Below are 19,366 nucleotides of genomic sequence, written 5' to 3' on the forward strand. Positions count from 1 at the left end.
TGATAGGCTACTGAGCTTTTGGCTTCTTCTCATGGCGCTTGTTGAGAGACCATGCTTGAGATCCATAAGACCACAGACAATACACAGGTATTGAAAGCTAATGTTTTTAAAGGCTGGCTCATATTGTTGTTCTTCATTATCATTCGTAAGAAGATTTACAATTATGGTTACTTCTAACATATGAATAAATCATGTACTCCTAAACGTATGAATATTAGTTATTCACCTCATTTCATCCTGTAAGTATTTATTTTTCAAAATATATAGAAGGGAAAAATATTTGTAAACAAGCACCTATAATATACAGAAATAATTATAGTAAAGGGTTTATGTACGAAAAAGGGCAGTTGCAGATGGGAAACCCTTGGTTGTGGCACGGATTACAAAAATGTTGAGGATTCAGATGAAAAAAAGACTAATGCATTCGAAGGAGTACATCATCTAGACAGTAACAATATGAGATTGCAATACAACAAGAACTGGAGGGAGATGGCCACCCGAGAGCTGTCGATGACTCCCGAACATGACCGAGACAGGACATCCGCTTTCACCACTCCAGTGCTGGAGCGTATGCTCCCTAGATAGTGTCTTAGGTAGGATGTCCTCAGGTCAGCTGTCATCTTACATCGTCGTGCTCAGCGCTCTTCTCGCTTCTACCTCTTTGGGTCGTAAGTACAGTGCAGGATTATTATTATCACATTTCGCGAATATTACTGAACGATTCTACATGTATTCTCCAATTAATTGCTTCACATGTTAAGAAAAAAGTTTCATGTATAACAATATTAAGAAGTCTTAAAAATAATCACAATCTTCATAGTTATATTTTGAATAGAGCACGAATAAACGTAGGTACATTTGATGGAATATTAAATTCAACATGAAAGTAATAGAAAATCGAAAATGTGAACTCCACTTTCTCATGCCCACACTGTATCATATGTGAAAAAAGAGAATTAACAAACATCTAAATAACTATAGATTCAGGATAATAATAAACTACCTCTAGGTTCATCAAACCTTTTAAAATCAATAATAACATTTTCGGATTTAGGTTTTGGGAGCCAATAATGTTTAAAAGAAGCGTTATGGCATTAAGATATATATAAAAAAACTATTAGATAGTTAAATGGATGTTTTTATAATTTCTCACTTTTTAAAATAGAGAACTTTTATAAATTTTGACCAGAAACTGTCAGTCTAAAGACAGTTTAACTAAAATATCGTAAAATATCGTGAATATCGTAAAATCCATAACTAGGACTGTTAAAATAGTAAAAATTAATATTGTTTATAGATGATTGGCCCGTATGAAAATTACAAGAAGGGCCTTCTTTCTGATTCAAGAAAAATAAAAATAGTTTTCAACTATATATTAATGGCCAACGTTTCGGCTCACACTACTAATTTTCTTCTGGGCTTATTTAAACAAGTACAGAATAGAGAAATCCATATGAACAAACTAACATAAAATATAAATCAAATATAGTGAGGAAGTTATAAAAAAAATACAAAAATATTTTATTAATTAATATAATAATTTGTAATGAACTAATAAAATAAAAAGTAATAAATATCACGAAACAGATTTATCAATTAACAGATAACAGGTTAGTTTATAAATCTGTTTAGTAATATGTATTATAGTTTTTTTTTTTTTTTTAAATAGTCATCTTTAACTTCCTTACAACTTTTGATTTATATTTTCATGGATGCCTTTTTATAGCTCCACTTTGAATTCTATTTTAATTTTATTCTACTTTTATATTTTTATCTACTTAGGATATTTTTATTTCAGCTCTGATACAAGCCTTGAGTGTGGGCCGAAACGTTAACCATTAATAAATAGTTGAAAACTATGACTATCTCTGACCCATAATTTTCATACTGTACAATATTAAATTTTACTGTTTTAAAAGTCCTAGTTATTTATTTTTTTTTTTTACAATGTTTATATATTATTAGTTAAAACTATCTTTAGACTGACACTTTCAGTTAAAAATTTGTTAATAGTTTTCTAATTTAAATATGTGAAATAGTAAAAAATTTCATTTAACTCTCTTATTGTAAACTTTTTATAAACATTGTTCCAAATTCCAAAAATGTTATTATTGATTTTAAACATTTTTACTATCATGAATCTATAGTTATTTGGATGTTTGTACTTGAATACTAGTAAATGTAATATTTAATCTATTCAATTTTGATTATATTAAAAGTTATCCGCGTTCGTCAGACTATCAGCTACCGTAACACATTTTAATTGTTATTATATATTAAAAATATTTTTAATGATGTATGCCTGTGGGAGAATCTTGAAAAGTAATTATTAAAAACACAGAAGAAGTAATTTTTAATATAAGACAGCAATTTCTTAAGATGAATGTGCCGTTTTGGAATGCCAGAAGACATCTTCATGAGGTTTAACCCACGCTTCAGTTTGGCCTGTGTCATACAAAGAACTACTGATAACGTGTTAAGGATGTTCATCTGATAGTGTACCAACTTTCAAAATAATATAATCGATATTTTTAAAGAAACACTATTTCAAAAGGAACTAATTATTAGCTATTTGTTCACATAGACTATTTTGCGAAGCTTGGTTACTTGGTCTTAGGAGGCCACAATACTTATTTTTCTGTCGAAAACTCTAATTCAAAATTTGTCAAGATCGCAATAATTTCCTTTACAATATATTCTATGAAATACATGGAGGATGGTATTAGAACTATGTTTTGAAAGATGGTGTAGAGAAAGATGTTGATAGTAAACCAAAGCTTGTTGTACACCAAAACGACAAAATTAGTGTTATTACTCACCTCCGAACTGAATATCAGACTATTGTATAGATTTAATACTAATGTAACATATTGTATTTCATTAAGATTCTTTTGTAAATTCAAAGTTTTTTTCCCCCATTCAATGTATTGTGTAAACCAAAAGTATTCGTCTTAAATTTAATTATATTGGAGTTATATCAATGGGTAGATTCTCCAAATGTTTGTATCATGTCTTTTTATCTCTAACAGGAAATTTAATTGTAGGATATATTTTAATACAGTTGTAAATAAATAAATTACAAAAAAATCGAATAACACTATGTAAAGGACTTTACCACAGTTTTTGCTGTTTGAAGGAGGATTTAAAATTTTCGAACTTTTGGGGTTTTCAAATAATTAAAGGAAAGGATCCCCTGCGTGTTGTGTACCTGTACTTTTTTGTGTTGGTACTTACGTACTCGTATTGCAGTATGTCTTGCAATTTCTTATTTATGGGAATTTGTGTGGAGGCGTCGAAATGAGCGTGTTTTACCATAGTGAACTATTTGAAGTAGTTTTTCTAATTTTCCTACTTGTTGGTTTATCAAATAATTAAGCGGAGAAATCCACTACCTCTTGCTTCATATTTATTTATTTGGTGGCATCGAAATCAGCATTAAAAATACTTTTAAGAACATCTTACTTACAGTTGCATTCATTAACATCGTTCCATAATTTGTAATATGTTGCATAGTTTGATTAAATGGCCAGCTAATGTAGTTACCGCCTATGCAGCAGGTCTGATGAATCGATATTTCATAATCGACAATTTATGAATGACTATCGAGATATTTCCACGATCAGATCCTAATATTCTTGCATCATAAATGACGCACCAAATAAAAATGATGGAAACGTGGCGGCTAACGATGGAACATTACTGATTAAAACAGACATCATATAGATTAGTCATTTCGAATATCTTAGTATATCGATCGCTATCGATCTATCGCAATCAAGATATAGCTCGAAATTTAATGCATGCATGCTAATGCAAATAACAGATTTGTTTCCAACTAGCCATGAAACCTATTCGAAATAAATTGAGCGTTATTAATTTCAACATGTTTTTGCTTTGACGAATTTAGAAATAAAGACAATTTTATTTAAAATATATTTTTCAAGATTTTAATTTTCTATAATTTTCAAAAAAGATGATTATGAATATTATTTCAGATTAGTATTTTTAAAGAAAAATACATATAGTTTATTGAAACATTATTTGATCTTAAACAATTCATTATATTTGTTAAATGAAGTAGAACTAAATATGAGTATCTCTTTGCGAGTCTTAAATCTCTAATTTTCTAAACCTGATTTGGGTTTGGAGGGGTGTCACTGGACAGTTGTATGTAGAGAACGATTGGTGGTTTCGGGTTCGCTAACCCTTTTTTTAGAGACTGATGTAAATTAAACTCCATTATAAATTTCAAATTCAAGTAGGTATTAAAAATTATATAACATAGAAGAAAAAGCTAATTTTTTCCCCATATTTAACATCTTTTGTCATATTTAACTAGAGTTAAATCTAAAAGTTGAAAATTATAGCCGAGTTTGGTCTTACTTAAACCTTTTATGTTTTACATTTTTAATTATACCTCCACCGAGAATTTTAATTTTATTTATTGATAAATATTACAATTTTCCACAACCCTGGGCCATAAGTAATTGTGATAAATGATCAAATTCATACCAAAATAAAAATAAATGGAAAAAAAAAAGATTTTATAAATAAAATAAACATGATAAAACGATGTACATGAAGAAATAAGTATAAAAGAAAATAATTGAAATTTTGAACTAATATAACAATAAAATAAAAACACTAATCAATATTTACACCCTCGACCTGAAGATCCCCGAGCCCACTCTATCCCCCAAACATGATGGGTAGAGCAATACTCTTCAAGACCACAGCGCAGCCCTCTCTCCACGCCCTGGTAATGTGCCAATGGAGGCTGAGTAATTGCACTAAACAACTGAGATGGGTAGTTCCGTTCCCTTTCAATCAAAAAATAATTTTTAAAAAAAGAAATCGTTTTTATATATGGATGAAAAACATGGAGAACTGACTGGAATAGTAGATATTGTTGTATTAGAAAAATATTATACGTATAATAAATATTATAGTAGGAAAAAGATATTAAATTTGGAAAATTATAATTTGTTTTTGTAACAGTTTTCTTCCTTTGATACTTTTTTTGAGTTCAAATAAAAATAGAAAAACAAAGAAATTTTTTTTAACTTAACATATAACATATGTAACTATTTATATGTATAAGCATATATATATGTATAACATATATAAATATGGTATAAATTAATGAATTTTTTTTTTGCTTTTGCATTTAAAATTTATTTATTCTTCTTCTTTATTTTTCTATATCTCTCTAAATTTATTTCACATTCTTCTTTATTTTTCTATATCTCTCTAAATTTATTTTATCTACTAAACCAATAATTTTTTATTCTTTAGGAAATTGAAAAAAAAAAAAATTAAACAGATAAATTAAAATTTATTTTAAAAATAAGTCGATGAAAGCATTAATGATTTTTTTTCCATTAATTCACAATTGTAATTTACCAGAGGTACTCGCGACAGTACGACCTCAAGTATTTTTTCCCCTCCTAACACTGCAAGTACTTTCTTGTTCCTTTCAAATATCTTGAACCCGTATGACACCGATTTCTACACCCCTACCCATAAAACTGCCCCTTTATGGATAAATCCTTAATTAAGCTTGCTACATTCTAGTTTTGGTGATATTTCGATTCCTTCGACCGATAACTAACGATACTGTGTATATACTTTTTTATAGTGCCTTATCAAATGCATAAAGTTAAATTAAAGAAGTAGGTCGACTTCTTCAGACGCAAATTTGACTCTGATTAAATTTGGAATTGACCTTTACGAAAAACAAATCATGCATCCTCTCATTGAATATTATGAATCAGGACCTGAGATTAATATAGAAATTATAAAAGAAATTGGAGCTAGAAGAATGGTAGATTTGTGAATATTTTTGTAAACTGTTAGACCTCCCTTTTAAATCGAGATATAAACGTTGCTTTCCGCAATAATACAATAAAGAATAAATAAAAAAAACTTTCTCAATTAAAATTATAATATAAAAGAAATTTTACCTTCATCGGTCGAAGAAGGTTGCTAGGAAAAGTGCAAAAACTATTTATTATACATCTACGTTTCGTCCCACGTTGCAATACTTCTTCATCAGGGCTTATTAAAACAAGATAAGAACATTGTTAAGTACAATAAGTTTTTAGGAATTTATGGATACACGAGAATGCTATATAATTGGATATATAAAGCTTATCAAAAAAGAAAAGAAGGGGTTATTCAAAATTGTACAACAAATTTATTATATACCAACATTTCTCCTCATGTTAATGGGGTTGATCAGGACTAAGTAAAACAAGACACAAACTTTGTTAAGTATCCTAGGACTGTAGCAATATTCAGTTATATGAAAATTTTCCACAAAAGGATAAAACTTTATAAAAAAAGAAAGTTATATACAAATGGATACATGGATCTTATAATAAAGATTTCAGAATAAACTAAGTGAATTAAAGGAATATGAATTAAATATTATTTTACTTCTTTCATTCTTAAATCTTTTGTATATAACTTTTTTTTATAAGGTCCATGTATCCATTTGTATATAACTTTCTTTTTTATAAGGTTCATATATTCTTCTGTATACATTTTTCATATAACTGGATATACTGAACAAAATTCGTATCTTGTTTTACTTCGTCCTTATCCATTACACTGTAACGTGGGAGAAAACGTTGGTATGTAATGAATTTTTTGTACAATTTCGAGCAACCGTTTTTGAACGCCACCTTCCTTTGTTAATTAAATACATGTGAAAAAAATAAAAATTGATCGAATAATTATAATACTTGGTCTAATTAAATTTATTTTATTTTATTTATTTATTGATATTTACAACTGTATAAAAAAATACAACTAGTAAATTTGATCATAATGACATAATGATATGATACAGGATGTAGAGAAACTACCCAGTAGTAGAACTCTAAAAACAGTTTACAATATAAGGTCACGAGGCCATCTTCTTTTCAGGCGCCTCGGAGGATTGCCAGGAATGGAAGAGGAAGAAAGGTTAGAAACGAGTGGGTTTGGGTGGTTAGGGAGTTTATTATGGAAGGAATAATATCGGGTTCGGGCTAGATCGGTTACATAAGGAACATTTAGGTCTTTATGGATGGTTTTATTAGTAACAAAATAAGGAGCATTGAGGATTTTACGAAGGATTTTGGATTGTAAAGATTGGATACGAGAGGAATTCGAAGGTTTAGTGGAGCCCCAAAACTCAACTCCGTATGTCCAGATGGCCCTTATTATTGTCATGTAGATCAGTCTTTTGTAATGAGTTGGAAGTTTAGACCGTTTGTCTAGTAAGTGCTGTAATAGTCGGAATCTGCGTGCAGTTTCCTGTTTTTTCAGTCTTGTGTGAGCATTCCAGGCTAGTCGTATGTCAAGATGCAGTCCAAGTTAACGAATCTGTTCTACAGGGGTAAGAGCCACATTATTAAAGTATACTTTAGGGCAGTCGGCAGGTTTACGACGAAGAGTAAATGTGATTTGTTGGGATTTATTTTTATCCTCCAATTTCGACACCATTCTTCGAGGATTGTGATATGGGACTGGAGAGTTTGGGATGCAATCAAAGGGTTATTACTAACTGAACTGTGAGCACACATGTATCATCAGCATACGTGGTAAGGATAGTGTTAGGAGTTGTTGGTATGTCAGCTGTATAGATGGTGTAGAGGATGGGACCGAGAATACTACCTTTAATTAAAATTAATATTAATAATTTGCTTACAAAATAAAATTATAATTCTTGAACTCTTAATTACCTGCAGACATTGCTTGAAAGTAGTACATATTGGTGATATAGATCACAAGCGCGAGTTGTAAAAAAAAAAAAAAAATTGTACTTATACTACCCATGAAGGGTATTTATTACTTTGAAAGAAAGTGCTGCTTTTTGTTCAATGTTAGTGCAAGGAGGTGATTTGGTGAAGATTTCGCTCGAGGGAATGGTGCTAACTCCCACATTTTCTCTCCATTTAAGGTTATCCACACTATAGAGGCTGGAAGCGCCCCAGGAGGGCTCTATCGAATACCTAAGGTTGCCCTACAGGTGATTTGACAGAATAAGCCATGTCTCAAATTTCAGGCTAAACCATATTAGAAATAAACTTATTTGTTAACTTACGGTGTTCCCACCAAAACACAGCACCATATTAATTGCCATCCAGGACAGCCTAAACGTTTCTGATTTCATAATAAAACAAGTCTGAAATAGCTGTGATGAAATATCACCTAATTTTCGTTAACATAATTTATTGACGTCTAAAAAATCGATTCAAACGATGAACGGATCGATATGGCGAGACGAAGTCGTCGAACTAGTGGGAACACACTTTCACGGAGATTATTGTTTCATCTTTTCGAAACGTTGCAAGGCCGAGCCATGTCTCTCATATTCCTACAGATTAAGATAATTATATGCTTCTTTAAATTGGAACCTGCCAATTCTGTTTTTATTTTTCTATGGCTTACTTAAGCTCAACGTCGACTAAATTTTTAATAATAATGAGAGGTTTAGATGTTTGTTAACATCGAAGTATATTTCATCTGAACAGATATTATCTACTCTAAACAGGACAGCATTGGAGGGTACAGGAAGATCTCATTCCTTGTCACCGTTGATAAAGAAAATTTTAGTTTATATAATTTTGTATTATATCTTCCATATCTTTATTCTAAGCAAAAGTAGCTTAAAAATCAATATTTATTTGTTAGTATTTTATGCGCTGCTATACCATTGATCCGATTCTGATGAGGCTTTTTGCTAAATTTTCTGGATTCTTCGGAAAGGTTATAGATTATTACGACTTATCTCGTAATAAGATTTCAGTAAAAAAAATTGAAAAACAAATCATATTCGTTTATAGCTTCGTCTGAAATCTTTGAATACCATTAAATTACAATGCTACAACCTGGATTATATTCACCGGTTGGAGTTACCTTAATTCAACCTTCTCAATTCTTCCGTTCGTTTGGTTCGATTATTTTACGTAATACTTTATTTTCGAAAACCTTAAGGCGCTGTTCTTCTCTTAGTATTTGAGGCCATGCTTCGCATCTATAAAGAACAATGAGAAGAATAATAGTTTTGTAAATTTTAAGATTTTGAATAGAAATTGAAAGATAAAAAGCAGCCTTTAATCTTTCTTTTATTTCCTCATCAATTTCGTGTTTTCTATTCATTCGAGTCATAGCGCAAGTTGAATTTTTTTTTACATAAGCAATTACTAAAAATAAAAGTTTACAAAAAAGATGTCAAAACCCTTAGGCAATCCACAGCAAAGATGATGCTTGCCTAGTTAGCTACAGGTGATCAACCTATTCTAACCATAAGTTATTTATTTTGTGGGACTACCACTTAATGAAAAAAGTCCACACCCAGGCCGGCTTCAAACCGGCGCCACCAGCAGATCTCAGAACCCTAGACCTTGGCCTAGCTATTTGAGCTACGAACGGCCCTGGTGTATTTACTTTGATGGTACTCAATTGTAAGATATGATCATTTCTTAACCAACTCCATTCCTGCTTACACGACAGCGCACAACACACCTGCTACATTACCTCGCCTGCCTGAACATATCAAAATAATATGTTAATCTGTCCCGATCAAATTTCACGTAATCATTCCATGACGAAATTGGTCATGACCCGGAAAAAAATGGTGGGTGAATGGAATTTTAGTTCAGATACAATCTAGCGGCTGTTGAAATCGATCTTCTTCAATGTCGGCTGGGTATTAATTAGTCTTAGGAGGAAAGTTGTTGAATAATGTTTCATCGTTATTTATAATATCTTTATGAAGTTTATTGGCTTATCATTTTTTTTATAGGGACCCTCTGCAAATATCTTGTTTTATTAAGTTTTATGGCTTCTAAAGTGGCAATTCACTTTCGTACGGGTCATACCTCTGTGAAAACTAAGTAGAGATTATGTTTTCATAGAAGCATGGTGTTACGAAGGTACCCACACACTTCCATAAGTTTTCACACTTTCCATTCAAAAACATGTACCCTGCCTACACCTTGCAGTGTGATGGTAATCAAAAGTTATTATAAAAAACCGAGAATTGCTTTTGGGAGAAATTAAATTACCTACTTATTTTTTACTATAGTTTATCACAATAATTTTAATAATATTACTTTTGATTGGAGTAAGATAGTCCCGGTGGCGGTCAATAAAGCTATCAAAATAGTAGAAAAACTATTTATTGTTAACCAACGTTTTGTCCCATTTTACAGGGCTTCTTTCAGGCTGTCAGGTTGAACCAAAGATGTCAACTGACGTGTTTGCTGATTCATATTGGAAGACGATAGTCCGGGTGGTGGTCTATAAGGTATCAAAACAGTAGAAGAAAGTTGTCAGTCGTCATCTTTGTTTCAGACAACCAGATGAAGAAGCCCTACAAAGTGAGGCGCAAAAGTTGGCTAACAATAAATAGTTTTCTTCTACTATTTTGATAGCTTTATTGACCATCACCCGGACTATATTCCTACAATCTACTTCATATGGTCAACTATCTTTTTCCAAAATAAAAATTACTTTTGGCATAAAATAAAGATTAATCGACTTATTCCACTCTGACTATAATATTGTCAAATGTTACATTTAGTCTGTGCAATTTTGGTTATCTGAGACAATATGGCCAAAAATATTTGTCATTTATTTTCCTTTAATTAATTACAATAAAACAGGATGAAAATTTATTTATTGATAATAGATAGTTAACCGTAAGTAAATTTGAATGAGATGATGAAGGCTGCGGTCAATAAGGAAGCAAAACAGTACCGTAATAACTTTTTATTTCTTTTTTGCCAACGTTTCGACCTAGGTTGTAGGTTTTCATCGTGGCTGTTCGGTGCAAGTATAAACAGATATCCTTAAAACATTTAGAGGATCATTTCATTTTGAAGGGTCTCTGTTTACACTCCCACATAGTCCTGATGAAGAGGTAATACGTAGGTCGAAACATCGCCAGATAATAAATAAATAGTGATTATTTTTCTTCCCTCTCGACCGCAGCCCTTACCATATCCTTCAAAATAATTTATTTTTCTTCTTGATATTTCAATAAGTTATGAAATAGACACAGAGCAATACAGTGATATTTTCTGTAACATTCACATAACAAACACTCCCAAAAATGGGTTAGAGGAGCATCATGCTCTTTTGCGAAAGGACAAACAGCGTAATTTTAAAATTACAATTGAGAAGTGGAATATTCTTCTTCTGTCAATAACCAAATCGTTCTGTGGTATTTAAAAAAACCTTTTGATTCCTCTTTGTATATATTTTTATTTATTTCCAGATCGGACTGGTGGGGCTTACATGAAATTCGTACTCTCTACCATATTCTCATCATAATAATCTACTCGTACGATCAACTATATACACCTCATTATGAAATAGTCATTAACCTTTTAAAAACAATAAATTTTAACTTTCAGCTCAGAATCATGCATGTATAGTTCATAATTTTTTGTTTGTTTGAATAATCAATATACTTTAGTGGTTGTAATTAAATTTCTCAATACTCATCATCCAATATCTGTTGAGTTCATATATCACCTTGTAGATAATTTTAGGTATATACCAATTTGTATTAGTGGAACAATGATTATTTAACTAGGCAGTTACTAATTGATATTCAATAACAGTCTAATGGACTGAATACAGAAACTGAATAAGGTGAAAAAAAAATGCTAGCAAGTTAAATGAATCATTTTTAAAATATTTCAGGTTCCATTATTTTATTTAATAAACTGTACAAAGACCACCTTGTTCAAAATTTGAATTGGTGTGCAACTAATTCACAACGTTGGCTAGCAATGAAAAGTTGAAATATATTTTGGTTTTTCTGAACCACCAATACATGCAATACTGATTCATTAAATCATCTATACATGACACAAATTATTTATTTTTACCTCTTTCTCAGTATATTCGTCGTTCAGTAACGATTTTCAGCATGGAATTATATGTAATTTTCATACTTTTTGGGTGTTTCTCTTTACACCAGTAAAAACATTAGGCAGTGTCATAATATGTTAGAAACATAAAAAAGCACCATGTCACCTCTGAAAACATGCAAGGGGACCTTAATATTTTAGAAATCTGAAAAGTTTAATAAATCGATAGGTAAGCGCTCGATTATAAAATGCTGAAAACATGTATGGAGACCCTTATGTTTTAGCTTGAATAAATCAATTAACCAGTGAATACATAAAAAAGGTCACATGAAAAGTTAGAATTAAGTCTGTACTTTAAATTTTTTATTACAATACTTTTTATTAGTTAGTAGTAGAAAATTGAGATAAAACTAATTAATTATTAGTTTTAGCTATAGTTAACACTTCATAACTAAAAATATAGTTGCTTACTTCAGATAATAGCTGATTTAATTCTAAGAATTAGTTATGAGCAAACATATTACAACTATTCATTTAGTTTAGTTTCCAATAGAATTACAGCTAAATTAGCTTTTAGCGTTTAGTTGTTAGTTATTGCTAATTGGCTTTGATTTCATTAGATGTGAAAAATTAAAATATTAATTTGATCGTTTTGTTTATCGGGTTTAAAGTCCTGACATAATCAGGATTGCCTCGGGGTTCTTATTTTCGGAGACTGTCACGTTTTCTAACCTGTTGTCCCGTGTCCCGCCGACCCCGATATGGGATGCACTTTATACCATTTATTGGCAATTTTAGCTTGAAAGATTTTTTTATTGGCTTAGAAAATTGCCACAAAGCGATCTAAGGCAACACTGGTTTCTATAACTTTACCACAATCAGTTCGTTCCTCTATACAATTTTTCATTATTTTATAATCTCTAATTTTTTTTGTTAGTTTATTTTACAATATACAAAATTGTTTTGAATTTATGTACACTATATATTTTTTCTATTAATAATTTGTTACCACACTAAACTACGAATTGATTGAAATTGATCTCTCCTCCACTCCCATGGTAACACTTTTTGTCTTATATTTCTTTTTAAAGAAGTTGGTAACCCTAGAGGTAATCTAGGTAGTACACAAATACTTAAATTAGTTTTTTAATCTGTTTAAAAATACATTCACCACTTCTGTAAATTTCCAATTTTTGTGACAGTGAATTAAAAATGCAAATAGATTTTTAATAAAACTCGTAAGAGGAAAAGTATTTTAAATTATTCGGACGGAAAGTATAAGATAGTGAATGAATCGGCCATCCCAACCTATAATTTAATCATTCAGAACGAGTCATTAGTTGTATACGGGTATATCGATTTCTTGATTGATTAAATATAATTACAGGGGTTTTGTTCAACTATAACTGGTAGTATAGACGTTCTGAAATCGGCGAAATCACATTGAGTGATGGAATGTTTCGTTAAGTCGTTTAGTCGGATCTTTCTTGCTTTTTTCAATTAAAAAACTCGATTTTAAATAGTGTGGTAATAGTAGCATTAGGAAGAAAATAATCGAATTTCGATCGGTTCTTCCACTGATGCATTTTTGTTTTTCAGGATTGAATAAATGAACAGTCTACGAAAGGTGTTTGAAATAGCATGACTTTAAATTTGAAATGTTTAATTTTAAAATGGTCTGAATTATAAAATTTGTGCTAGTCCCTGTCTAGAATAGATTCTAAAGATTGTTAATTAATATTAATTGTTTAAATAAATATTATATGTAATTAAGTGATTAAAATAATTTTATTCTACCAGATATTAAGATAACTAAATTTTGATCCCTCAGTACAATTTATTATAATATTATATTTTAGCATATTGTGTTACTTTATCATGCAATGTTTATGAAATACTTTTGTATTTTAGTAATTTTACCAAATATATATAATATCTGTCGCAATCTTGTAAGTATAATTAGAAGAGTTATATCACAGATGACACGCTACTATTTATTAGGGATAGGGTATCGATATTTTGTCTCGGATATTCTATATTTCGATATCGATAAATTTGTAACCGATAATATTGGAATATCGATATTTTCCTCCGATATATCGGTTTCTACAAAAAATAAATAAATTTCTCCACAAATTTTAAAAAAATCACAAAGGTATATATATTAACGAAAAAACGAAAAAATCATAGGTAATTTGCTTTTTAAAAATAATCACACACATTAAAACTTCATATATGTAAATTATTTTGAGCAGCATAAAAAACTTTAATGAATACCAATACCATAAAAAAATATCCAGCCAATAATATTTAATCCAAATATCGATATAGCAGATATAAAGATTACGATATTTTAAGTAAATATTACTTAATATTAATATTACAGTAATTCTGATATTCATTATCGGCACTAGAATATCGATATCGGAATAAACTTTAAATATTTTATTTTAAAAATTCCCAAAGTTTTGCACAAATGAAATATCGATATTTTCTTTTATATCGATATCAAACAGAAATATTAGAATGTTTTGACTTAAAGAAGTTCGATTTTTTAATTGTGTTTTTGTTGTTAATGGCTATGATTTAATTTGGAGATTATTGGAATATTAATGTTCACTTTTTTTTTAAACGATGTAATCAATTGACATATCCATTTATATTTGACTTAATGTTGGGTTGGTGTTTCAATATTTGTTATGTTTACGTTTTGGTTGTCATGACGTTGCTTTGCTTTACCATTATTATAAATTTTTCAAATGTTTTGATTAGGTATGAACAGAGCTGGGCAAAAATTAGCTATAGTTGGTACTAATAGCTAAAATTGCCAGGGATACGATATTTATTTATCAATGGTTCAATGAATAAGGGTCGTATCAATGGTCATTTTAGCAATTAGTTTCAATTTTTGCCGAAATCGGATATGAAATAGGTATATAAATATCTACATCGATATTGTTAACCGATAACGATATTTTGCTTCCGATATCCCATCTCTACTACTTATACGACACAAGGAGGTGCAACTACATGAGTGTTAAAAGCGGAGGATTGCATTCAGCTAAGCAACCATACACTTTCGTAACCAGTTAAAACTGATCTTAACGATTATTGAATCCTGTGAGAAATTTAAGCAACTAGAAAATATATATCGTGTTAATGAAATATATAATTTCCAACCTTTATAACTCTCTTTTAATCCACCGCTTTCTCTTTTCGAACGAAAGTATGCTCTTTAACTATCTATATTAAATAAACTATGTTTATTAAGTTAAATGTCTCTTCGAAAGTAGAAAATTCCTTATAATAGAGTTTCCAAACTCAGGAAAGACATTTCATGATAAAAATCTATGTTAAGGAAGTAATCCCTCAGTAGATATTTTTTTTTTGTTTTTTTAATAATTTATTTATTGTTATTTACAACTGTATACAAATATACACAAGTAAATATGCTGTAGGTGACATAGTGACATGATACAAACATGTGGAGAATCTACCCACTGATAGAACTCCAATAACATTTCTAGAGGAGAAGATCTCGAGGCCATCTTCTTTTCAGACGCCTAGAAGGATTATTTGGTAATGAAGGAGAAGCCAGGTTAGAAACAAGTGGATTAGGGTGTTTGAGAAGTTTATCATGGAAGGAATAGTATCTGGTTCTGGCCAAATCGGCAACATATGGAACATTGAGGTCCTGATGGACGAATTGATTAGTGACAAAATAAGGAGCATTAAGGATTTTGAACTGTAAGGATTGGATTCGGGAGGAATTTGATGGTTTATTGGAGTCCCAAAGCTCTACTCCGTATGCCCAGATAGGCCTTATAATAGTCATGTAGATCAGTCTTTTGAAATAGTGGAAATTTAAAGTTTGTTATATTTTTAACATAATAATATAATATATTTATGGTAGGTTGATAAATTCAACTGTCATTTTCAAGTATTTTTGTTGTTTCCAGTATTGTGGGTCGAAACGTCGGCAATCAAAAAATTGTTGAAAAATATTTTTGTTCTTTAAACTTTTAATATTGCAGAGCATTGAAAGAAATAAAAACGGCGTTTATTTAATGGCTTTTATTTATTTTTAATGCTGTCAAGTGAATTTTGTAACCAAATTTTTTAACTGGACTTTGGGTACAGATACATGAACCTAATGACAATGGAATATTATAGTGCTAATGAGGAATGATCAGCTCTTTAAGAACGACGCCTAAGATTTTTGACGAAAATTGACACAAAGGTGTCTTATAAACCTGCAGCCATTCCTTTAAGACCCAAACACAAAATAAAAGATGGAAGATCAAACTGATCGTGATGGGGCAATACTAATGGATTACAGAGAAGAAAAATTGAAAATAGCAAATATTGTAACTCGGATTACAGCCTTATAAACTTCACAGCTTCTTTAAAGATTTTCTTATCTGCCGAAAATCTTGGAATAAGATTTCATCTCACAAGTCTGGCAACTCACTTACATTTCAGTGTGGTCTACTTCCACTTAAAGTTGACTCTGCTTGTGCCTATTACTAAATCCTTTATGCGTTGCAAAAAATGGTTCACAATGAATTGTTTGGTTGAACATTTTATATTGAATTTCGTAAAGCAACCTTATCCATACTAGGTAGTTTTCGTTATGGGGTCAGTAAAATATTTCTTTACTACACCAAATTCTGTAATAAAATATTGTATGATTATGAATATTATGTGAACAGGGTTTGAATAACAATGTACTGTTCAAGGTAAGCTACAATTTACTAAATCATAATCTACGCATAAAATACCTCTCTGTTGCAAGTCTCTTAAAGTTTAAACTCGTTTTATTTACATTTTATGCCTCATATATTGCTGTAAATAAACATATTTCTTAAGGAACTTATTTCTTTTGGTGTAATTTAATAGAATTTGCATAGTTGTGTAACTATTCGCATAGTTTAGGGGAAATTGCTGTTATATTAGAAAACAAATGTTAATATACGACTGTGTCTGTCCTAATAAAATACGTTATATCTTATTACGAATGGCCTGTCCGTTATATTTCTTAATTCTGCCGAGTCTGGTTTTCTATGCCTTATCATAGTTTTCGTATCTTGTAAAATGGAAAGTAATCATGTAAATTACTTACGCCTTATCAATTTGGAATTATTTCAAAGATTTCTCATTTTTTTAGACAATAAGATTGGTTCATCCTACAGGCCGAGCGATTGTATTGTTTGCTTGGATAGGCATTCTGTTAGTACGGTATAATAAATGAAAGGTCGATATTGAATAAAAGAGGAAACGATTAGAGGAGAATTTAAAATCAATTTATAAAAATTCCTTAACTATTTTCGATAATTTCATTTTAGCTTCCACACTACACACAAACACTCTCCATGATTCTGACCAAGTATGGAAGGCAAGTAACTGGAAGCTAACAGTGACAATCCATTTCTAAAAGTAGCTTGGTCATTGAGTTTTGCAAACCGTTCTTGTTATACTTCCTCCTTGTCTCAAGAGATTTGCAGACATCACGTTGTTCGCTGTTTCAACAACTTTGCGATTCGCTTGTTCATTGTTAAATCTACTAAATAACTTTTATGCCACTTTGCCTGGCTTCTTATAAGTTTCATTTATTTTATTTTCGAGTTTTAGAAGTGACCATAATTCACCTCAAACAACTGAATTTTATTGACTGATAAATTATTAATGTAACTGATATTCCCTGTTTGTGTATCGTTCTGTCCTATCTAAAATTAAAATTCGGAAAACATAAACCTAGTTTCCCTAAAGTGAAGAATATGCAGTTCTTTTTTTTTTATATCATCAAGTATGCTATAAATCATTCCAGAAGTGGACTCACATACAAATTAACATCTAATTTTAAAATACATTTTCAAGTTGCAAATGACCTGATTCTGTTTTTGTTGACAGACATTGCTGAGCATTTCTTTGTGACAAATGGTTCAGTTATTTGATTGGAGATGAGTTGGTACTCATCTACTATGTATTTAAAAAGCAACATTTACATGAGGTTGTGTATCAAGGAACTAAAAATTCAAATATTATATTAATTTAAAAATGATTGGATAACAAATAAATATTTTGAATGTACTCAGCTCATCTATTCACTCTCTAGCCTGTTAGTCAAATCACACAAGGGGACTAGAAATAAAAAAAAAAATCTTTATATCTATTTCATTATTTCGTTTGGGACTGGTAGTATCATTATTAATAACGAAGGTTATCTAAAAAGCCTATTCAACGTTTCGGCCAAACCGGCCATTATCAAGGGAAAGTTATTAAAATAAAATGTTTAATTAGAACTCATTATTAACAGTATCAAAAATATTATTAATTATAATGTGTATGCCCTAATTTTAGTTTCACAGCCTCAGCATTAATTTTATAAAACTTTGTAGGCAATTATACTGAAGTCAAATAAACCTATTAAAACAAAACCAATAAGGGGAACTGTAAGGACTGTAATGTAATTAATGTTGTTCCCCAAATTTGAACATGTTAGCATCATAAGGGTTGGTAGAGAGGAGCGTTGCCACGCTCCTGCCGTCGCCCCAGCATCATAATGTAGAACACACTGCAGTTGAGAATTTTTTGCGATAATTATTTAAAGAGAGTGTATGTTCTAAAAACTGTTTTTTTCATTGTAGGGGATGATTATGCAAACAATAAAGTTGCGAAACATCACCAAAAGATGTACTATTACAAGTAATTATTAACTGATCCTCAAGACCCAACAAAACAATTGTATGTGTGTATCTATATATATAGGGAGATATATCGGCCTCAGGAACTATACTAAAGGATTTAGAGTCACTTCTTGTTGGGACCACAGCCTGGTTGTACAAGGAACACCCTTACACTTTGCCCTGAATAAGTTCTACGGAACATTAATTTGGATTTTAAATATTTTGTTGATAGAGGGTGAAGAAAGATAAATAAAAACACACTGCACATACTAGGTACGATAAACACTAACACTGTTATCTCTAATCCAAAGAGGTTGCCACTGCAGTAGATAGGAATTACCTCAGCTGGCAACAACTTGCTTAAAGATTCTTACACTTGGGGTATTCATGATCTTAAGTTTAACATGTTAAAACGTTAAAATAAGACTTATGTTAATGGAGAAATATTTCCTTCTTTTACCATGTTAAAACGATATACATATAACATGGTTGAGAGTCTGTTAATAGGTCTATTAAATGGAGAATGACGTCACGCAACAGATCAGCTGAGCTCGTCATCATTTTATTTGTTGTGTTAGGTTACTTGCTCGTAGTTTGTGTTAGTATTGTTTAGGATGTCTTTAAAAGTAATAAAGCAAGGGATGGCAATACTAATAATGTAATGACAGTTGTCAATTAGCTTATATTGATTCTCCTCCTCATAAATTAGTAGATGAACAAGGCGCTCAGTAGCCAAACTATCATACAATATCTAATTTTCACTCACTCTAGGCATGTTATAATAAATTACTTTTATTAAAACTTAAA

At 30.5% G+C, this 19,366-nt stretch overlaps 1 protein-coding gene across 1 annotated transcript in view; it reads left to right on the forward strand.

Annotated features, from left to right (window-relative positions):
• The first annotated feature begins 562 nt into the window (after nucleotides 1-562).
• Nucleotides 563-19,366, forward strand: part of Duox (dual oxidase) — a 193,820-nt gene continuing 175,016 nt past the window's right edge. Inside the window, exon 1 of the mRNA XM_014417124.2 lies at nucleotides 563-668. Within this exon, the coding sequence (XP_014272610.1) occupies nucleotides 599-668 (70 nt within the window). The 5' untranslated portion in view covers nucleotides 563-598. The remainder of the gene's footprint in view (nucleotides 669-19,366) is intronic.

This window comes from Halyomorpha halys, unplaced genomic scaffold (genome assembly GCF_000696795.3).
Source record: "Halyomorpha halys isolate HHAL.00 unplaced genomic scaffold, Hhal_1.1 Scaffold146.1, whole genome shotgun sequence".
Taxonomy (NCBI): domain Eukaryota; kingdom Metazoa; phylum Arthropoda; class Insecta; order Hemiptera; family Pentatomidae; genus Halyomorpha; species Halyomorpha halys.